Below are 19,894 nucleotides of genomic sequence, written 5' to 3'. Positions count from 1 at the left end.
ACAGTGGAGTATACTGATGTTTTTTTTAGAGCTTAGTCTGTCACAATACTAGAAGCTCCTCTGATGTCTCTTTTGGAGGAGGACATGTGGGACTCTGCAGGCGACACATCAGCTACACTGTAAGTCTGAGTGGTAATAAGCTGGTAGCCTATACTGTAATATTTGACACAGAAGAGATCAAAAACAGCTCAAAAAGTGATGAAAGAGTGACAGCAAAACACTTGCTAATATGTTCTAATAATCACTATAAATTCAGAGTTATTTACTTTATTAGTATTAGCCTATAGAAAACGAACAATAGTGTTTTTAGTCCTTGCAGAGAAAGTTTCGGTCACTGGACACTGAGCTCCATCAGTGTGTTTGTGTGTGATTCTCTGTAGCAACCAGCAAACACAGCATCGCTCAGGAAGGAAACCTGCTACTTCAGCCTGATTAAACTGGACCAACATGGAGAAATACCCCCCTAAATTCAGCACAGTCCTGCTGACACCTGACCCACATTATATACCGGGGTAAGTACCTGTCTCCTCACACCAGATCCGCTTAGAAATAACCATATAAAGTAGGTTATATGTAGCATGAGTGAACATGGTTCAATGTCTGCATGGGCTTAATACTGTTAAATTACAATTCAAAGGAAGAGAACATGTCAAATATAATGCAAAACAATGTGGAATTATAATAAAGTTATGTTTTGTTATTTATTTATTTTATTTATTTTATTTATTTTATTTATTTTATTTATGTTATGCTGTTTATTTATTTAATTATTTATTTAATGCCATTTATTTATTTTATTTATGTATGCTTACTCATATTCTTTTATTCATTTATCTTTGTCAGTGATTTCGGTATTTATAAAATACTTATTTTAAATCCCCTTATGCACATTGGTCACTGTAAACTCCTTATTACTGTTAAATTATTACAATTCATAGGAGGAGAACATGTCAAATATAATGCAAAACAATGTGAAATTATAACAAAGTTATGTCATTTATTTATTTGATTAAAGTTTAGTGTTAAATCTAGTCTGTATGGTATTTGTTGCAGCCCTATTCTTGATTATTGGATACCTGTTAATTTGTCCACAATTTCTCCTCTACTTCCTTCTAATTGTCTCAGAATTTGTTTGTTAAATCTGTTAATGTCATATATAATAATAAATGTACCTAAATATCGTATTGTTTCCAACTGAAGAGCTACTACTATATGCTGGAACTTGTGTTTACCCCAGGCTCCCTATTGTGTTCAGGTATGCAGGCTATTGTCCACAGCTCAAGTACAATATGGGGAAGTCTTACGGCCAGCTCACAGGCGAGCTGCTGACCAGTCCTGAGGTGAAACACTCCAGTCGTCTGGTCCTCCACACGGGTCACGACCCCTCCACAGAGTCGGACGCTGGTCTGACACCGAGAGGCATCCCTGACAGTAACTTGAAGCAGATGATACCAGGATACACAGGTAGGTATCACACACTAAGTAACTTAACACCTCATGGGAAAATGATTTCATATTGGAGACAAAATGTTGGTCACATTTAATGTACAACCTGTGACTTAGTTATGATGTAAAATAACCAAAATGGCAATTAGCAGTATGGGTCAGTTATAATTTAAAATTAAATATGTGAGTTTTCACAGCACAGCAACATAAAACCATGAGAATAATTATTAAGTATAAATTATTTGTAGCAATATTTGCAGTTGTGATTTCAAAGTTTGTCCCTTTTTTTCATGTGTTTATGTTGCTTTTTTGAACCCTATGGAAACATTTGGCAGGGAAATCCCACACATTTTTACAGAGCATTTTAAAGGGTCAGTTCACCCAAACTACACAAAAAACTTAGTCATTCAGATTGCTCTGGTTTTATATATATATATAGCATTTATATATTTCATATCTTCCTAAAAGCAATGCCCTGGTTACTCCGGATAATATACAACACTGTTTCATTGGAAACACTTCGTGCCAAAGAAATAGTCCCTTTGAAAACTCTTCACGCTGTGATCTGTGGATTATCCAGAGTTACAGGGACGCTGTTTCTGGAAAGAGATGGTGGTGTTTTAAATAGAACAGGAGTACAACATCTATTCACCTCCATTAAAGAGATGGTGGTGTTTTAAATAGAACAGAAGTACGAAATCTATTCACCTCGATTTTATCATAGACATCTTAAAAACGGAGCAAATAAAACTAGAAACCACTAGAAATGCGGCTGATCCGATCCTTTAACGTCACTTCTTGCTGTTTTAGGTTTCATTCCAAAAAGTCAGAACTACTTTGCCTGCAGCTACTCTGAAACATGTCGTAAAGCGCTGAGGGAGTTTTACCAGGACGGGCGTACAAAGGTCCAACGGCGATCAACAGACCTGCCAGCTGTTGTCAACTACACCAACCAACAGTTTGACGTAACTCTCTCTCACTCTATTGTCCACAAACACACACACACACACACACACATGTTGACATGGCAGCTCTGAATAGGTTCACTCTTGTTTAATTATCCATAGTGGAACTGCAGTGTCAGTTCACTGTAATATAATCCACCCTGAAAACAGACTGAGAGGCTGAACTGGTCAGCTCTCCAGAAGGTCAGATTCACCAATTATGTGTCTGAGATTCACATTGTTATGTAGATGTAATCTTTGTTTGAATGATCTCTGAGTCATGCATGTTTTAATGGTTCTCTGTTATCTTTTGGCCCAGAGACCAAGACCCCCCTTGACAGCAATCTCCAACAAAGTGATCACCTACAGGCCCTTGAAGTCCTTCACCCCTACTGGGACACCATACTTCATGGATGATGATAACCCGCACAAGTTCTTTATCTCAGGTACATCAGGGAACTTTAAGAATGAGACCTTAAACCTGCGGTAACAGATTTTTTTTTGTGGCTACGTAGCGGCAGCGTAAATGAGCTGTGAACATAACATATCAACTTTTAAAAAACTGCTTCTCTTCTCTCCAGTAATACTTCTCTCCTGGGTGCAGCCGTTACAGGGTAAACCACAGTAAATTAAATCAAAGGAAATCAAAATACCAGCGCACACCAGGGTACTGGTATAGACTCTGTTTTATTGAGAAATTATGACAAATTACATTACGAACTACCCGTTTCGCATGTTGCTTTTATATATATACATATATATGTATGTGTGTGTGTATGTACTGTATACTAGCTTACCTTTTTTATTTTATTTTATTTATTTTCTTGTTTTGCTTATTTCTTTTTTGTTTTGAATTCATTTTAATATTTTATTTTCTATTATTTATTATTATTTTTTCTTGTTTTTAATTTCTGTTAATACTTTGTTTATTTCTTTATTTTGTTCTAATTTACAATCAATTTTACTTTTTCGCTATAGAATAAATAAACATTGTAGGAATGATATAAGTATGAACAACATCGTGTAAGCAAATGTAAATGTTAACTCCTGCACTCCTGCAATAAAATATAAATATAACAAAAAATGGGAGAAAAAAAAGAAATGCAACCGTGCAGACTGGAAAAACATATACTGACTTTTGTTTCTCTTGCATACCATGCCAAAGAATCCTTACGACACTGAGTGATGTCTTTTTACAGGTTTTACTGGGCATGTGCCAAAATCTCGCTTCCTAATTGGCAAAGGTTTCCCCATCACTACCAACCAGGCACTGATCCAGTTTGGGAAGCAGCAGCGGACTGACCCCACATCCCGAGGCAGCCCAGGGAGGGAGCACAGCACAATAACTCCCATGCCCACTATCTATCCATCAAACAGGGGCGTGGTGCCGTCGTTCACAGGACACATCCCAGGTCGGTGTCAGCGTTAGGTTAGCAACACATTTACCTTGTGATCAGCTATTTTAGGAATGTTACTGAAGTGGCATTAATCAATCAAGTTCAAACATGTCTAACTCTACACCATCCCACAGGATACCAGTTCATGTATGGACATACCTTTGGCCAACTTTCCCAGAATGCACTGGAAAGGAGCGGCATCAAGAGGATCCTTCAGGCAAAGTCATAAAACCATCGTGCACGTCAATAAAATGATCATTACTGGCAAGATGAGTTGTGACATGAGTCAAGAACTTATCAGGAAGTCCTCACATTAACACGAAGCACATAATTTGTTCTGTTCACTGTTGGCATGTAAGAAGAAGTCTTTATTGACAGACTTTGATTGTCACTGGGCATTAGAGGAAGCATTCAGAGGTTGAGAAAACGATGCTGGGTGAAATAATGTCACAGACACAATACATTAAAAAAAACACACTTTCTGTTCTTTCCTCGCTCTTAATGTATCTAACCACCAGTCTATCAAAATATACCTGACACACATGTAAGTACCTGAAGCAGCCACAAGATGGCTTATCTTTGTACAACTCAACAAACCTCACTGGAAGACATAGCCTACTACTACTGTATATACCAAACAATTCCACACATTTTAAAGTTCTGTGCCAGAAAATGTCCAAAACCTATAACTAAAACATTGAGAGGAAGTTAAGAGATCTAGGAAGTACTGACTGTATGTTTGTTAACTCATGCACCTACTGTACAGAAAATCCATGCTGGGGATCTGCTCAAAAAAATCAAGTTACTGGAAATAAAACATTACTGACTATCCACGAGGCTGGTGTGTGTTGGCACTAGTAAGGGTGTATTGCTTTCTATTTTTCCGCCTATATGAAATGTAGCTACAGCTATGGAGAAAATGACTATGAGAAATATGAGATAGTTTTGCACCACAAGAATGTCCAACAGTCTAAACGCAGGTCAATATTCACATTTCATGATTGATATCTGCCTATAAAGGAAATTTACTCCAGAGTGCAATTGCAAATGGAGGAATTGGCCCTCATTCATCAAGCTATTTCCTGGAAAAGAGCTCAGGATCTACTGAGGAAATGATCCTGTGTCTTCTGACACAGATAAAACAACAGCCGTCAGGAGCCAGTTACACCAGCTGAAAGTTCAAACCACGCCCAGTTATGGTATAATGTGTTTACTAAGTGGAGATTTATGTATCACTGAATTAAAATGGGTTGTACCACACTGCAGAGGTATAAAAGTACCCGGATCTTCTGGCGATCTTCCACTTCCAGTGGGCCCATAAAGCAGGAGCAGTAGTGTTTCCTTTGACTCCGCCTCCCAGCCCCCGCTCCAGCCTCCGTCTGGGTCTCATTCACATGAACGGAGGAAGGGAACTAACTCTGGATTGGGCTATAAGTGCGTTTTACAACTTTTAGGACGTAAAAAATAAATGAGGGCTATTCAAGTGTTCTCACTGGGAAGTTGATTTACCTAAAAAAAAAGTATCCGCTGATTGACAGAAGTCTCTTTCCCAATGTAAGTCTATGGGAAAAAGTATTTTTGGGCCTAATGGCATCAGATGACGTTGTAATTCCATGGTTTGGCCATTACGAAAATTTGCTTCAAAGCCCGGCGCTCTTCCTGGGGGCTTGTTTGTGATGCTACAGCAACTTCCTGTTTACATAGTTGATTGAAGAGCATTATAGATGTTTCCTTACACATTGTTAAAATTTTTTTTTTTAACTAATCAAGACTTCCTTGCAACCTGATTTATTTCAAAACTAGAGACCATCTTGCAACGGGATCACACCGACCACAACGTCAAATTGGGCCAGGGGCGTAAAGTGAGGTGCCAATGGCCCCTTTCCCACTTCGTACCCCCCCTACTTCCGGCGCCCTTGCTCGGACCACACCAATGTTCGAACTCGGCAATTGTGACGCTACCGCGGTGACAAAATCTGTCCACAGACATAAACACCTGGCACACCTGATGACACACACACACTCACAAGGTGAAAACAATACCAGCCACACACTGTCACGGCTGATAACTAACTGGTACTAAGAACTTAGAAAGGGCACACAAACTTGGATGGATTTGTGAATAGCTGGTGCAACGCAAAGCTTGATGAATAAGGGCCATTGCCGAAGCTGTTAATCCTGTGTTCAATGTACTTGCTGATCAGTTCAGCACTGTGTATGTATTATCATGCAGTTAAGACTTTTCGTTATTATAGTAAATAGGCTCCACTCTGTCCTCCACCCGCAAAGGGTTTAGTTTTCAGCAGTCTTTGTTAGTCTGAGCTCCTCATAGCTTCATTGACCTGATGGATTGAGCCAACAGTCCAAGCTGCGATCTGTCAAAATGCAGCCACTGCGACGGTCGCCTGCACCTATAAAAGCAATGATACAGAGGTATTGGTTATAAGTAGAGAGAGTGTCAGCCTGCCATCAATCTAGATCCCAAATCAACCAAAGAATACATTAAAGCAGTGAGAAAATCAAACAACAAAATGTGTACCTTTTGGTTTGTGCTCCACTGTGACTCTGAGAGACGCTCTCTGTCCTGGTGGACGTATCAGCTGCTCCGAACAGTTTGGCCCAGCGCAGCCCGCCCAGACATGGACTCTCAGTCTGGACACAAGTGGACGCAATTGGGGTCCCATTGTCTTTCTCTCCCGTCCTCTCTTCTTGCCTGCTGTCCATACTTATTTGGGACCAAGTATCTGCATAATTATGGCTGCAGTCCTCCCCTTCATCCATACCATCCATAAGGTCGGGCTCTTTCGGCCACCACTCTGGAATAGGCGCTAATGGACTCCTGTTAGCCTGCATCCCTACGCAATCCTGCTTCTGAAAACTGGGAGACTCTTGGCGATGCAGAGCAGTCTGCTGTGAAATCTTAGTTTGCTGACTGCTGTCCACCTTTTTGTCAGCTTGCAGTAGTGGCCAGCTGGTCACCAGGAGGGCCGAGCACGGCGGAGGTGGAGAAACACCCTGCTCCTCCTCCGAACACAGCTGTCTGTTGCGTAACAGTCGGGGCTCCAGGAGCAAGTTGAGGTCAAAGGGCATCACGGAGAGCGGCTGCAGCAGAAGTAGCAGCTCCTGAAACATGGGCTGACACTGACCCAGTGACATGAACAGGAACCCCCAAGAATGGTAGTATGCTGTCACCACATCTGTGGAGACAGAAACGGACGTGTGAGCGCACAAAGGTCCAAACATATGCAATTATTTGTTGGTTTAGATTCAACAATTATTTAATAGGACTCCGCAGGCACGCTATTGGCTGTCTTACTTATGCTGTTATTGTCTGAATAACTTTTACATTGTTGTTTGGCATACCTGCACTTTTGGTTTTTATGACTGTATACTTGACTTTTACTGACCCTCATCGTTGTCGCAATGGTACTGTGAATTTCTCTTGTCCCTGCCTCGTGTTATATGTTGTGTAGATCAGTGGGTCTCAAAGTGGGGTTTGGGAACCCCGGGGGGACCTTGAGGGGGTTTCACGGGGTCCCCAGCAATTCCATCCATAAGTAATAATAACGACAGAATGTATGACTATTTTGGTCATGGGTTTGGTACACTTTATGTCATAAAACATCTTAATGCATTTTTGCCCTAAAATCTTACCAAATCCATGGGGTCCATGGTCTTTACTTGTGTCAGTTTAGGTGTCCTTGACATGAAAAAGTTTGAGAACCACCGGTGTAGATGACGTATAGTATATACTGCGTATGTCTTTGTTTATGGTGGCAAAACAGTTTGCCCTTTCGGAAGTAATAAAGTTCATCTCTATCCTGTGAGGCTGTAATTGAGCTAAACATGCTAACATCAGCATGCTAACATGCTCACAAAGACAATGTTGATTCTGAGACTTCATTCTTGACCTTGGAAACAAGAGTCTGACAACAACAACAACAAACAACAAAAAAAATCTTATCTCAAGGTCTTCATTTTCAGACCTTTCAGCCACATCTCACAGTTTTCCTCAGCAGATCACCTAATATATATAGATAATGGATAGATAAGATTTTTTTTGTCAAATTTGTCAATGCTGGTGTTTAGCAGGTCTTGTTTATTGTGTCCCAGTTTAGCATGTTTGCATACTACCATTTGCTAATAAGCACTAAACACAAAGTTCCTAAACAAAGGTATTGGACAAATACTGGGGCTGAGTATCGATACTCAATACCTTTTAAGGTATCAATCAAAATAAACGATACCTGATCCTTTTTATACCCAGATCTAGAAAGAAATTACAATTTGTACGGTTTTGCTTGCAGCCAATCACCGCAAGCGTTCTTCAATTCAATGCGACGTGTGATTGGCCCACTACAGAAGCAGCTACAGGCCTTGCAGTCTGGTGTGGTGAAGTCGAGCACAGTGTATTTGCCAGTTCAGCATGCCGAGACGCCACTAAAACGTTTGAAAGTATGGCTATACTACACTCCTGAGGCGTCTGATAAAAATAAACGCAGTGGTGGTGGCATTTTACGCAACTGAATGCTTCCATTCACAGGATGGGTTCTCAATTTTAAATGATGCCCAGCCCTAACAAATATGAATTTGACACGATAAAGGAGCTAAATGAAAAGTCAGGAGTTATTTCAATTAATTCTGTGGGGAACATGAATATGAAATTTCATGACAGTGCTTTCAATAGTTGTTGAGACATTTGAGTGTGGACATTTGACATTTTGCCACGCTGCTAGTCCAGTAAATTGACTGTTTCCTCACCTTTTTGACTCTGAAGGTGACTGAGCCAGAACTCCAAAGCTCTCAAGCTGAAAGAGAGCAAATAAACAACAGCAGATTAATGCTTATATGTGCATTAATTACCATTAACATTCTTTATCATCATCAGTGGGATTAAAGATAATTACTTACTTAAGCAGGCCCATGATGAAGGCTCTCAGTCTCATGCAGTGGCTGGCGAGCTGGGGACATTGTCTGATTTTGGAGACCAGGCTGTGAAGGACCCTGGTGGATGGACCTGTTGCAGACAGAGATGAAAGAGAGTTCATCGAAGAGCACACAATAAACAGAGCGCCACAAAACAATGCTGCTCCACCGGTGCATCATGCCAGGACATTCATGACATTCTAGTTCAATTTACCGATCCTAGTAGAGACCTCCACCACGCTCCAGGAGTGGTTGCGGCGCTGCCCGATGATGAGATCCAATTTGTGATCCCTAAGACCGTCCTCTAAAATATTCTGGATCGCCGGACACAAATGTTCCAGGACCAGACCGCCTATTGTGGGACTGCGAGAGCTGTTACCCAGACGCATCTGTGGCAGAAGAAAATAAATATGATACACTATATTTCCTGCAAGTTATTTGACTCCAATCCAATCCATGTAAGTAACACCAGTTTGGCGCTTTTCCATTGTGACACACTTTTCTATCTGCTTATAGCTCTGCCAAATTCATACCTTTTCTTCAGGGTCTCTGCTGCTGCCAAAATGAGCCATGATCAAATCCACTGCCCTGCTCACAGACCTCAGCAAACCTAGAGATATGGGATGAGGAAAGAGGTTGGATGAGCTGAAGTAATAATTAATGCTCCATACATTGTTTGGTCATATACAAAACATGAATATATTAATATATTAGGGCTTTCAATCGATTAAAATATTTAGTAGCCATTAAACGCATGATTGTTTATAGTTATTCGCAATTAATTGCAAATGAATCACACATTTTTTTATCTGTTCAAAAGGTACCTTAAAGGGAGATTTGTCAAGTATTTAACACTCTTATCAACATGGCAGTGGGCAAATATGCTTGCTTGTCAGTGTGTCAGTGTGCTATGACTTGCACCAGACTGCATGTGATTAGCATAAAGTGGGCATGTCTGTAAAGGGGAGACACGTGGGTGAACCCATTTTCATTCACATATCTTGAGGTCAGAGGTCAACGGACCCCTTTGAAATTGGCCGTGCCAGTTTTTCCTCTCCAAAATGTTGCATAACTTTGGAGCGTTATTTAGCCTCCTTGGCGACAAGCTGGTATGACATGGTTTGTACCAATGGACTCCTTAGGTTTTATAGTTTCATATGATGCCAGTATCTTCACTCCTGCTACAACCTAAAAATCGCAAGTTGCGTTAATGTGTTAAAGAAATTAGTGGCGTTAAAACCAATATGGGTTAACGCGTTATTATCACGTTAACTTTGACAGCCCTATAATATATACAATGCGTGTTACACTGCAAATTCCCATCTGATATCAGTTCAGTGTATTACTTTCATCAAATAAGCGTAAGCTGCTAGTGTGGTGGTATCTAACTAACCTGTTTCCAGTACAAATCCAGCTGTTTCTTGAATTTTTTGTTTCTAGTGCAGTAATTTCCCTTGTACTCTCATTTCTAGAAACTTCTTTAAACAAGGTGATTTGTATTGGAGACAGGTTGAAGCGATGATACTGCACTGTCAGATGTTTCACTTAAAAAATAATAAAACAAGACTCAACAATGAACAGAACTTGCTGGATTTCACCTCTCTTAAGTGGGTCAGTGCATAGAAATATGAGAGATTACTTTCAGGGTTCATTATCATATTGCGGGGAATGCAAATGTGAAAGTGAACCGAAGATGAAAGAGTCAAATTTAGCAGCGATCCTCATTGACTTGCTTTCCCCTTGCCTTTCTCTTTTCGTCTCATGCTGCCTAGCCTCTGCAAATGTCACGGTGAATTCTTTATGCATGCTGATGCTGCCTGCAGTGTTGCACCACACTGACTGTTCACCGTCGTTGATTATACATCACAAAAGGTTCCCATTTAGAGAATCCAATTTGCACCAATTGGCCCATGTGGTAAAACAAAATGATAAGGTGTGTTTATAATTCATTAGCACTGTTTCTACTGCATCGTTCTCCCTCTCTTGGAGCTTGCAGTCGCACACACACACACACATAGGGCGACAGAGCAGAGGGCTCAGCCAATCCCGTGCAGGGAGAGTTAAAAATAGGTCATGTTTGAGAGGAAGCCCCTTCAGGGTATTGAAGGCACTGCTGCAGCACAGTGAGTTTTTATTGCTGCTCTCTACAGCTCATCACTGGATTGCCAATCCAATCAAGGAGGAATCCCGTCATTGCTGTTAATGGGTCACTTTTTTTTTTTACTTCATCCAGATTTCAATGTATGGCATATAACATGTTTTACACAAACTGATATGACTCAGGCCTCACCTCTCCTCTGAAGGTGGCTGATAGACATGGACTCATAAGACGTGTCGGGCGAGAGGCAGAACTCTGTGGGCGGCCTGTCGCTCAGGATCAGAGAGTCACTGTGTTGACTCTGACTCGGCTTCCCAGTAGAGTCCTGCATTTGCAGCCCGGAAGCAGCTAAAGAAAGCAGACAACTCAGAGAAGAGAGAGGAGCTACCGAGGAGAGGGCAGCTGTAAAACCTCCGCGAAAAAAGCCGGCGTCAGCTGCAGGTGCAGCCCGGTGCTGAGGGAGCTTCTTGTCTGGTTGTACGGTTGCAGGAGGAGACAGGGACACCTGCAGGTTTGGGTGACGGGCGTCAGTGGTTAGGAGTAAAGTGGGCGGTGTATGGGAGACTAGTGGATGGTAGGTGGGACTTTTGGGCTCAGTGTTGGCATGGCTCTGCTCAGGTGTGAGGTTAATAAGGTCCTGGTAGGTGGGAATTTTTACAAGGTTGGTCTGATTTGGGGCTGAAAAATTGGTAGTTTTGCCTGAGTATGGGCTTGTTTTATCTTGAACCAGTCTGGGCGTTGGGCTGCTGGGAGTTGGATCTAGGCTGCAGTTTAATGTACACAGACTTGGGCATCCTTGGCTTCTGCAGGGCTGGCTCCATGCCCGTCTGCGGCTGAAGCACTCTGGGCTCGGCGTGCAGGTGGAGCAGGTGTCAGAGCTCGACGGAGCCTCCAGGAAGACGGGGCAACGGTTGCCCATCGGTGACGGCTGAAGATTAGAAAAGCACTGGCTGCTTTTGGCCTTGAACTTGAGGCCCGGTTGGGAGCTACCAGACTTGCTGCTCTTCTGGTTTATGTACTGCTCCAGAAGACAGCCCAGGTGCTGGGTCTGGGGTTTGCCTGTGGGGACCAGAACAAAGGGCTGGATGGGCAGCGAGGTTGGTCTCTGGGCTTTACTGTAGCGCACCACTGCATTTTCCAATGAACATGCTCCTGACATGGTGGTAGAGGATAAGAAAAATAGTTGGAACAGATGTTAGATTCACCTAATACTTTATTGATCATTTTGAAATCTGGTATTGTATCTTTGCGTATTTTGCCCTCTCACTTATAAAAGCAAGCATCAAAGAAATAAAACACTCCCATTTGTAGCCTTACCCTTCTCAGTAGCATCAGTATCACAGTGCTCCTGGTGCAGAATCACAGATGGCCGTGTGGACGCAACGCTTGTGCCTTGGCATTCACTGCTATGTGGGCTACACTGGCTGGGGCAGAGCGAACAAGGCGTGTGGGAGAGGCTTTGGATGCTGTCTGTATGTTCCTTCCTGCAGAGGGCTTTCTCAGTGGAGGTGGTGGCAACTTGGTAATCATAGGTCTGAAACTGAGAGCGATCAAACCCGGCGCTGCACTGTGCGGAGGAGAACCTCTTCTCCTTCTGGTGATCCTCTTTCTCCTGATGGTGATACAGAAAAGACATAACTGCTTAGGTTTACACAACCATATCACATCATGTAGCCTATTATTACACAAGACGTTGTCACGACTGTCTAACAAGAAACTCTTTGTAATGGGGTTTATACTTTAAGTAGTAACAGATGGCTTTATGGATCAGTTGTAAGCTGTGTTGTAAACCATTAAAAATAATTTCTCACTTTGTTATAAGTAGGGCTATCAAAGGTAACGCGATAATAACGCTCCAAACTTATGCAAAATGTTGGCGAGGATAAACTGGCATGGCCATGTTCAAAGGGTCCACTTGACCTCTGACCTCAAGATATGTGAATAAGAATGGGTTCCATGGGTACCCACGAGTCTCCGCTTTACAGACATGCCCACTTTATGATAATCACAATAATTGACAGCTCTACTTACACGCCATCAAGTCTGTAGTAGAAGGCTAACTGTCATTAATTGATAAAAGAGTTTTCACAATAATCTATCAAGTCTGTAGTGGATGTTAATACGTGTCTAATAAACAAAGTTAAGTGGTCAAATGGTCCATTAGAGGGGTCTATGTCATTAACTTATACTTAACGTATTAGAAGATGAGTACTGAGATGTTTAAAGCTTGTGAGAATGGTGATGTTCATACTTCAGAATACAGTACATACAATGCCTTTGTTAGTGTATTTTATTCAATTGTGTTATTTTCTCTTTCTTTCATATTAGCAAATCGTAGCTGTCCTGTAAAACCCATGCATCTACAAAACACTGCCTCTTTTCAGCTTTATTGCCTTTTTCAGATAATCTAATACAGTTTTTAAATGGTTTATATCGCTCAAGAAGTAGAAGAATTTTCCAAACCCATAAAGCAGACATATTCAATTGGCCGCCCGTGGGCTGAATCCGGCCCTTTAATGACCTCAATCTGGCCCTTTGATCATTTACAAATATGAAAAAGCATTTAACCCTCTGAGACCTGAAGCGGGATCAACGATGACATTGCTGTTTTTAAAGAGGCTGTAGCGGTCTCAGTCTAAAGCTAGAGTGAAGATACTGGTATTATATGAACCTAGAATACTTAAGGAATCTATTAGTACCAATGATTTTGTCCCTTGACCTGTGACCTCAACATATGTGAATTAAAATGGGTCCTATGGTGTACCCAAGAGTCTCCCCTTCGCAGACATGCCCACTTTATGATAATTCCATACAGTTTTGGGCAAATAAAAAGCAGGTTTTGCATGCAGTATGAATGGGTTTAATTCATTAATGAATTGCTGACCTGCTACAGTATCTCCCCCTAAAGACCCACTTGTTTATTAAAACAACAACCTACTAAAATTAAAAAGGTGTATTGTTTTCACATTCAAATTACTAGCTTTGCAGATCAGACACAGCAATGTAGATGTCCGGCCCCTTGACACTTGTTTTTCAAATCTGGCCCTTCTAAAAAATTAATTGAATAGGCCTGCCATAAAAAATTCATTGGACATTCGATTGGTTTTCTTTGGACAGCGACAACTTTAGCTATGCATTTTTTGTAATTTTCCCTAATAATCTATGTTTAGCATACCTATATCATCTAAAAGAAATATTACCTTCTCTGCTTCTTTGTGTTGTTCTTCTTTCTTATGATCCTCAAAGAGGTGCTCAGAGGGATGGAAGGGGCTACTTCTGCTCTGACCCTCGGGGCAGCTGGTGAGGCTGGACCAGGCTGGGCTAGGCGACTTGGAGGAGAGGTCACAGGTCACAAGCTTGTAGTACTTCTGGTTGGTCCCCATAGCTAATGTGGCCTGGCTTTGGAGGCAGGCGGCCAGGTCTGACACCTCCAGCGAAGAGAGACCCGGGGGTAGCGGCTCCAGGGAGTAAAGATTGCAGTTAGAGTCGAGGCCCTGAGGAGACCAGCAGGAAGCGGGGGGTGTCACGTCGACCTCCTCTTTAGGGGGAGAGTTAACCGCCATGTCATCATGTTGGAGGTCCTCGGCTGGAGTCTGAGCAACGGGTTGAAGGTTGAGGAACACGGATCCCTCAGATGACGGATAGGGGTGAACCACGGGACTGCTGAGGTCGTTCGGCGTGGCAGGGTTGTTGCTCCTGTTATAGATGGTGCAGAAGTTAACCAAGACGCCATCAGAGCTGTTACAGGAAGAGTCGCTGACATACTCTGCGTGGCTGTTGGAGAACAGCTCTGGGGAACATTTGTGGATGCAGCAGGACATGTTATCCTTCAGTCTGTCTGAGTCTTGCTCGCCAAAAGCCACCACTGTGATGCCAGATCTGCTCACATGAAAGCATTCAGTCTGCAGTGAGTCCTGCTGGCGAGGCTGGTTAGAGAGCCACTCCTGGTCACTCTTCGTACCCAGCATGGTCCCTTCATTGCCCCATTCGCTGTCCCTGTGGGACATTGTATGATTTCTGGCACCATTATTTCGAGGCCAGTTGGAATTTCCATGCAGCACAAAAGAGGAGTCCTCGTGATATCGGTGTAGATTATCGCCATCACTATCTTCATCTTCCTCATCCTCATCTAGCTCTGTACTGGGAAGGAATGAGTTGCGTGACCGCAGGCTGTCTCTATCTCTAGCTCCAGAACTTTCCTTCTTCAGATGGGAACTCGTCTCCTCTGGTGACGAGTTGGAGTCGTACCTCCCGCTGCTGTCGCTGGCCCCCTCCTCCTCCGCTCGGTCCTCGTTGAGACTACCGTAGCTGCTGGAAAAAGGCCTTCGCCCGCCTGCGAAGGCGTGCTCTCGGTGCAGCGAGTCTCGCTCTGGGAGGGACACAGCTCGGGTCAGACCTACTGAGCACAGCCGGCCGGGCCTCTTGGCTGAGCCGCACAGGGCCTGGACAGGAAGTTGCCAAGTGGGGAGCTGAACCACGGGGAAGTGGCATGCTATTAGGGTGTGCCCTGAGAGACTGGATGCTCCAATCATACTGCTGGATCAGACTGGACCATGGACACGGTCTCCATGTTATTAAGATTAAATCCTGAAAGAATAAAACAGAATAGAATCACTTGTAATGAATCTGCTTTGAATGTGTTATCATGTGAAACATATTCACAACTATGCAAGGGGATGCATACAAGAGTACAATGGTAATATGTGTTGATACAAAATACATGAAACAATCAATTACTACCACTGCTACAGACAGTTAAAGGATAACCTCTGAATTTTTCAACCTGGATCCTATTTTCCCATGTTTTTGTGTCTAAGTGACTAATGGGGACAACAGCGTTTGAAACTGGTCCAGTATTGAGGGAGAACACTGCAGCCGCCAGTCGCTAATCAGGCTATAATGTAATCGTTTGGGGCAACCTGGCACCGTCAGTTTACATCCATTAAAAGTGCTTGTTTTTGCCACTGACAGGCTCAGGTTTTTATTCTAAGATTATAGAAAAGACCCTACAGAGAAATGAAATGTTCTTCTTACCTTTCACTTTCTGCTTGTTATTGTGTCGTGTGACTTGTTGCCAGAAGACAACAGTGGAAAAGTGAGTGAGAGTGGAGAGAGGAGTGTCACGGGACACCAGTGTTGTCTGAGGTTGTTGTGTTGGAGTACAGAAAGAGTATAGCTTAGTGTTAGCTAAAAGATTTCCAATGTCATGGCTGAATATTTACAATAGACTATTTCCACAATGTGGATGCGATGCAAGGTTTCAGAATAACAAACAGACGGCGTCAAGCGAAAGGTAAGAAAAATGTTTAATTTCTCTGTAAAGTCCTTCCCATAATGTTGTCAGACACTTATAAAAACAATCTGAGCTTGTCAGTGGCAAAAACAAGCAATTTAGAGGGCGTAAACTGACGGTGCCAGGTTGCCCCAAAGGATTACATTACAGCTTGATTAGCGGCTGGCGGCTGTAGCGTTATCCCTCAATACTGGACCAGTTTCAGAAATTGTTGCCCCCATTAGTCACTTAGACACAAAAAACATGGGAAAATATTGTTGAAAAATACCAAAGTTATTGTTTAAGACTTAGGTTTAGGTTTAAACTCTGTTTAAGGCCTGGCCCTAAGAACAGAGGTACCATTATAGACCATCTGAATTTGAGAGAAAATGTTTTCACAGTTGGACCATGGAGACATGATTTAATGCTGAATGTAAATGTAATTAAGATAAATTGTATGTTTGTTGTAGGTGTCTGTATATGAAGTGTTTATGTTGATCTTGGACTCTCCTAGCTGTAATGGTGTGACAGGCTTAAAGCCTCAGGGACCTAATTTTAGTAAAAAAAGAAAAGTGCATGTTTAATTGTAGAGTAAAAGTATCCCTACAGAATAGATACATGTAAAAAGCACAGGGAGTCTGCTCCCTCACTTCCCACCACTGGTCCCCCAGTCAGCATCCTACTGTGTTGCCTGCTTCTGGCCCTCAGCGCAGCCTACCCCCCATAATTCAGTGGACCATTAATAAACTCCTCCTCTCTCTGCCTGGGCCAACCACAGTCTCTCACCGTTACTCAGCTGCTCTGTAACTAGGGCAGTTGCACTGCAGAGATGCTCCTCTGGCACTGCTAAGAGTAAATACACTTTCACATCAGTTTAGTTAATTCAACGTGCTCTACCATGTTCATACGCACTGCTCCTGATTTTACCTATACACAGGCAGCCTAATAATGATCATCATCCTTTCATGAAACACAACTACTGATAAGTAAAAAAAAATAACAATAATTACAAAGCACATAAAATATGATATATATACATTATATATATACATTAAACACTGAAGATTGCTGATGACCTTCAGTTAATGAAATAGCTCTTTTAAGTTATTAGCGATAATTAATATTGCTAGGATACAACCACACACACCATTTACTGAAATCTGCCTTCAGCAGTGCTATGTTGTGAATTTATGCTATAGAATCATGTTCAGAAAATGCATTATTTTAGATTCAACATCCTCTGTGTTAAGACATTTGGGGCATTATGTAGCACATGACATCGCTGTACTACTGTCTGGGCATAACGTGTGTAAACAAACAACATCTGTTGCAGATGACCGTGAAGAGATAATCCTCTTTATTATCACACTGCTACAATAAACAACATCCCTACCATGGCAACAAAGAGTAAACACGTAGATATATGCTTGTTTGCAGAAATATCAATCTGTTGGATATAAACAAAGTGGATGTGGCTTGGCTGTGGGACCTTTGTTCAGAGCACTAATACAAACAATACAAAGTCAAATATTGAGCATTTTTAGAAGACTTATAATTCTGTCCTACAACACCAGAGCCAGGTTTTGATTTTGGCATATATTTCAGTCTATTCCTAGTCTTGTGTTTCCAGATATGATCTAATTACATTGCATTATTTAATATTTAAATGTGGCTAACAATTAAGCTACTAAAAATTTGCAAACTCTGGTGTCCTGAGTGAAAACCCTGTGTTTTCCCCAACCTCCACGCCTTATGGACTTTCATGCCGTCTATACTACAGTGCCTGACTTCCGCTTCGGCTCCTGACATAATAACTACAGTAACTAGAGGTCGCTGTCGTGTTTTTATACCTTCTTTCGGTGATCTACCATGTGAAAGGATGATAAAACCTACTAGCGGGTGTAGTAGGTTGAATGACCCACATCTATGGGGCTTATAGCGAGGGATAACGCCTATTTAATGGCCTGACACTACGGTCCTTGGTCCTGGAACGATCTGCAGGCCAAGCTTAAACTTGAGATCTCTTTAAATGATTTTAAACATAGAATAAAGGAAGTGGTCACACATGTGGTCATGACAAACACATGACCAACATGCTGCTCTGTTAATGCACTGTATGATGTAACGTATTTTGCCGTACCTATTGTTGCTGTCGTGATTCAATGTTGTTGTCTTGTTACGTGTGGGTTGCTGCTATTTGATCCTCTCTTGACTAAGTCAACGTGACTTCCTAGTTAAATAAAGGTTTTATATATACACACAAATCTCCAACTGCTCCCAGTGTATGTGTAGATGTTTGGAGGAAACTGTCTTATTTTTTTTACTTCTGTCCTAAAAGATATTATACACAACATAACACACATTTGGGTGGAGGGAGTCCTGCTGAACAGTTTTGACCGAATCGTGTTGAATCAATATGTTGTCGTTTGATTAGTACTGCAAGATAAATGTCTCTGGTATAATGTAATATGAGGGACAACATAATACATAGCATTGCATCTTGATTCTTCCTGTCTGTCCCCTCTGATCTTCAACAGTTCAACAGTTCAATGCCACAGGAAAGTAGGCCAGCGTGACTGACTGGTTGTCTGCAGGGGGACTAACAATTTCACTGCAAAGCGGATACAACTCTTGCGTTATCATTATCACTGCTGGTGGTCCAGTAACTTGCAGCTCTGTCCTCTGGAGCACACTGAGATAGAAGGCTGTGATTAACTGAGCTACTTCACTGGAAAAATGTCTGTCAAGTCAAGTCAGCCATCTCACATGAGGGATGCTGTGAAAGCAAAGAGTCTGAGAGGAGGTCCACTGTTGTTGTGCCTGGAAAACAGATCGTGATGCTGCTTGTATTCAGTGATGTCTCTCTGATAATGAGACATCATTACGGCTCACATTGGTCTGTATAGAACTCAATAACAAATGATAAGATATGATCTTTGACCTGCGTCTAAAGATTAAAAGACAGCAAACAGTGTATAGACAGAGGGAAGAAGAAGAAGGTCACATATGGAGACTGCAATGCATGGACAGTACCTGTCTGTGAGTATGTGTGTGTGTGTGTTGGTTCTCATGATGAAATATTCAAAGTGGCTGAAGTAGGACAACATGTTAGACAACAAGAGACATGCAGCACCCATGACAGAAGTATAGCATCTCCCTTTCCCTCTCTCTCTCTGTCTCTCACACACACACACTATCACACACATACAGATTTAAACCCCAAATAAAGTAAGACAAAAGATTAGAATCAATACAGCTGACTTCAAAGCAAAGTAAGCACATCTAAATGTATTATTATTATTATTATTATCTAAAGACTCGTGCATTTTGCACCATCACCAGCAATGATATCCTTTAATATTATTATGATCACCTACTGGATTAACAGTCCTCAGTCAAAAGTGATGTCCGTCCTCCTCTTCCAGCTGATTTAAATATGTTAGATCCAAAATAATGCAACCAAACAATTCCCTATAAATAAAATCACGCGAGTACTCGACGCACCTCTGACGTCAAAGATGCATTAGAAAGCTCATAATTTCAGCTATATTACCTGATATCCTGATATTAAAATCAACGGGTTGCACCGGGAATGAATAACTATATTCTAAAGCGTAATATGAGACCGGTCGGCCATTGAGGTCCGGACAGAGACAGCAGGACCTCCACCACCACGCCGCCGCAGCTTCAGCACCACTCAGCCGGACAGAGATACGACGTCACGGAGGCTTTAACCAATGAGGAGGGAGAAGTGGCTGTCACTCAAGTATCCGAGACAGCGAGAGAGCCTGTATATACAGTATATGTGGTT

At 42.0% G+C, this 19,894-nt stretch overlaps 2 protein-coding genes across 3 annotated transcripts; one reads left to right on the top strand and one right to left on the bottom strand.

Annotated features, from left to right (window-relative positions):
* Positions 1 to 100: 100 nt before the first annotated feature.
* cimip2b (ciliary microtubule inner protein 2B) lies at positions 101 to 4,618 on the top strand. The gene is made up of 7 exons (XM_074617985.1): positions 101 to 119; positions 381 to 512; positions 1,256 to 1,464; positions 2,257 to 2,411; positions 2,710 to 2,836; positions 3,590 to 3,802; positions 3,922 to 4,618. The coding sequence occupies exons 2-7, from the start codon at positions 448 to 450 to the stop codon at positions 4,014 to 4,016; spliced, it is 864 nt and encodes a 287-aa protein (XP_074474086.1). The 5' UTR covers positions 101 to 119; positions 381 to 447; the 3' UTR covers positions 4,017 to 4,618.
* A 1,192-nt stretch (positions 4,619 to 5,810) lies between these two features.
* LOC141757476 (AP-4 complex accessory subunit RUSC2) lies at positions 5,811 to 19,778 on the bottom strand. Of its 2 annotated transcripts, none has more exons than XM_074617983.1 (10): positions 19,461 to 19,778; positions 14,012 to 15,398; positions 12,129 to 12,423; positions 11,004 to 11,963; positions 9,247 to 9,323; positions 8,928 to 9,102; positions 8,699 to 8,804; positions 8,549 to 8,595; positions 6,327 to 6,984; positions 5,811 to 6,198 (listed from the first exon to the last, which is right to left on the bottom strand). In XM_074617983.1, exons 2-10 carry the CDS (start codon positions 15,341 to 15,343, stop codon positions 6,114 to 6,116), a joined length of 3,735 nt encoding a protein of 1,244 aa, XP_074474084.1. In that variant the 5' UTR covers positions 15,344 to 15,398; positions 19,461 to 19,778; the 3' UTR covers positions 5,811 to 6,113. The 2 variants fall into 2 exon arrangements, with proteins under 2 accessions (XP_074474084.1, XP_074474085.1); XM_074617984.1 differs by having other exon boundaries at positions 19,637 to 19,775.
* Positions 19,779 to 19,894: the final 116 nt, after the last annotated feature.

This window comes from Sebastes fasciatus, chromosome 19, assembly GCF_043250625.1.
Source record: "Sebastes fasciatus isolate fSebFas1 chromosome 19, fSebFas1.pri, whole genome shotgun sequence".
In the NCBI taxonomy this organism is placed as follows: domain Eukaryota; kingdom Metazoa; phylum Chordata; class Actinopteri; order Perciformes; family Sebastidae; genus Sebastes; species Sebastes fasciatus.
This window is presented reverse-complemented; position numbering and strand designations above follow the sequence as displayed.

Coding starts and splice junctions, on each gene's coding strand:
- cimip2b (XM_074617985.1), top strand. CDS start 448: ATGGAGAAATACCCCCCTAAATTCAGCACAGTCCTGCTGACACCTGAC. Junction 513..1,255: donor GACCCACATTATATACCGGG/GTAAGTACCTGT, acceptor TATTGTGTTCAG/GTATGCAGGCTATTGTCCAC. Junction 1,465..2,256: donor GATGATACCAGGATACACAG/GTAGGTATCACA, acceptor TTGCTGTTTTAG/GTTTCATTCCAAAAAGTCAG.
- LOC141757476 (XM_074617983.1), bottom strand. CDS start 15,343: ATGATTGGAGCATCCAGTCTCTCAGGGCACACCCTAATAGCATGCCAC. Junction 12,424..14,011: donor AACACAAAGAAGCAGAGAAG/GTAATATTTCTT, acceptor TATCACCATCAG/GAGAAAGAGGATCACCAGAA. Junction 9,103..9,246: donor GCAGAGACCCTGAAGAAAAG/GTATGAATTTGG, acceptor CTTCTGCCACAG/ATGCGTCTGGGTAACAGCTC.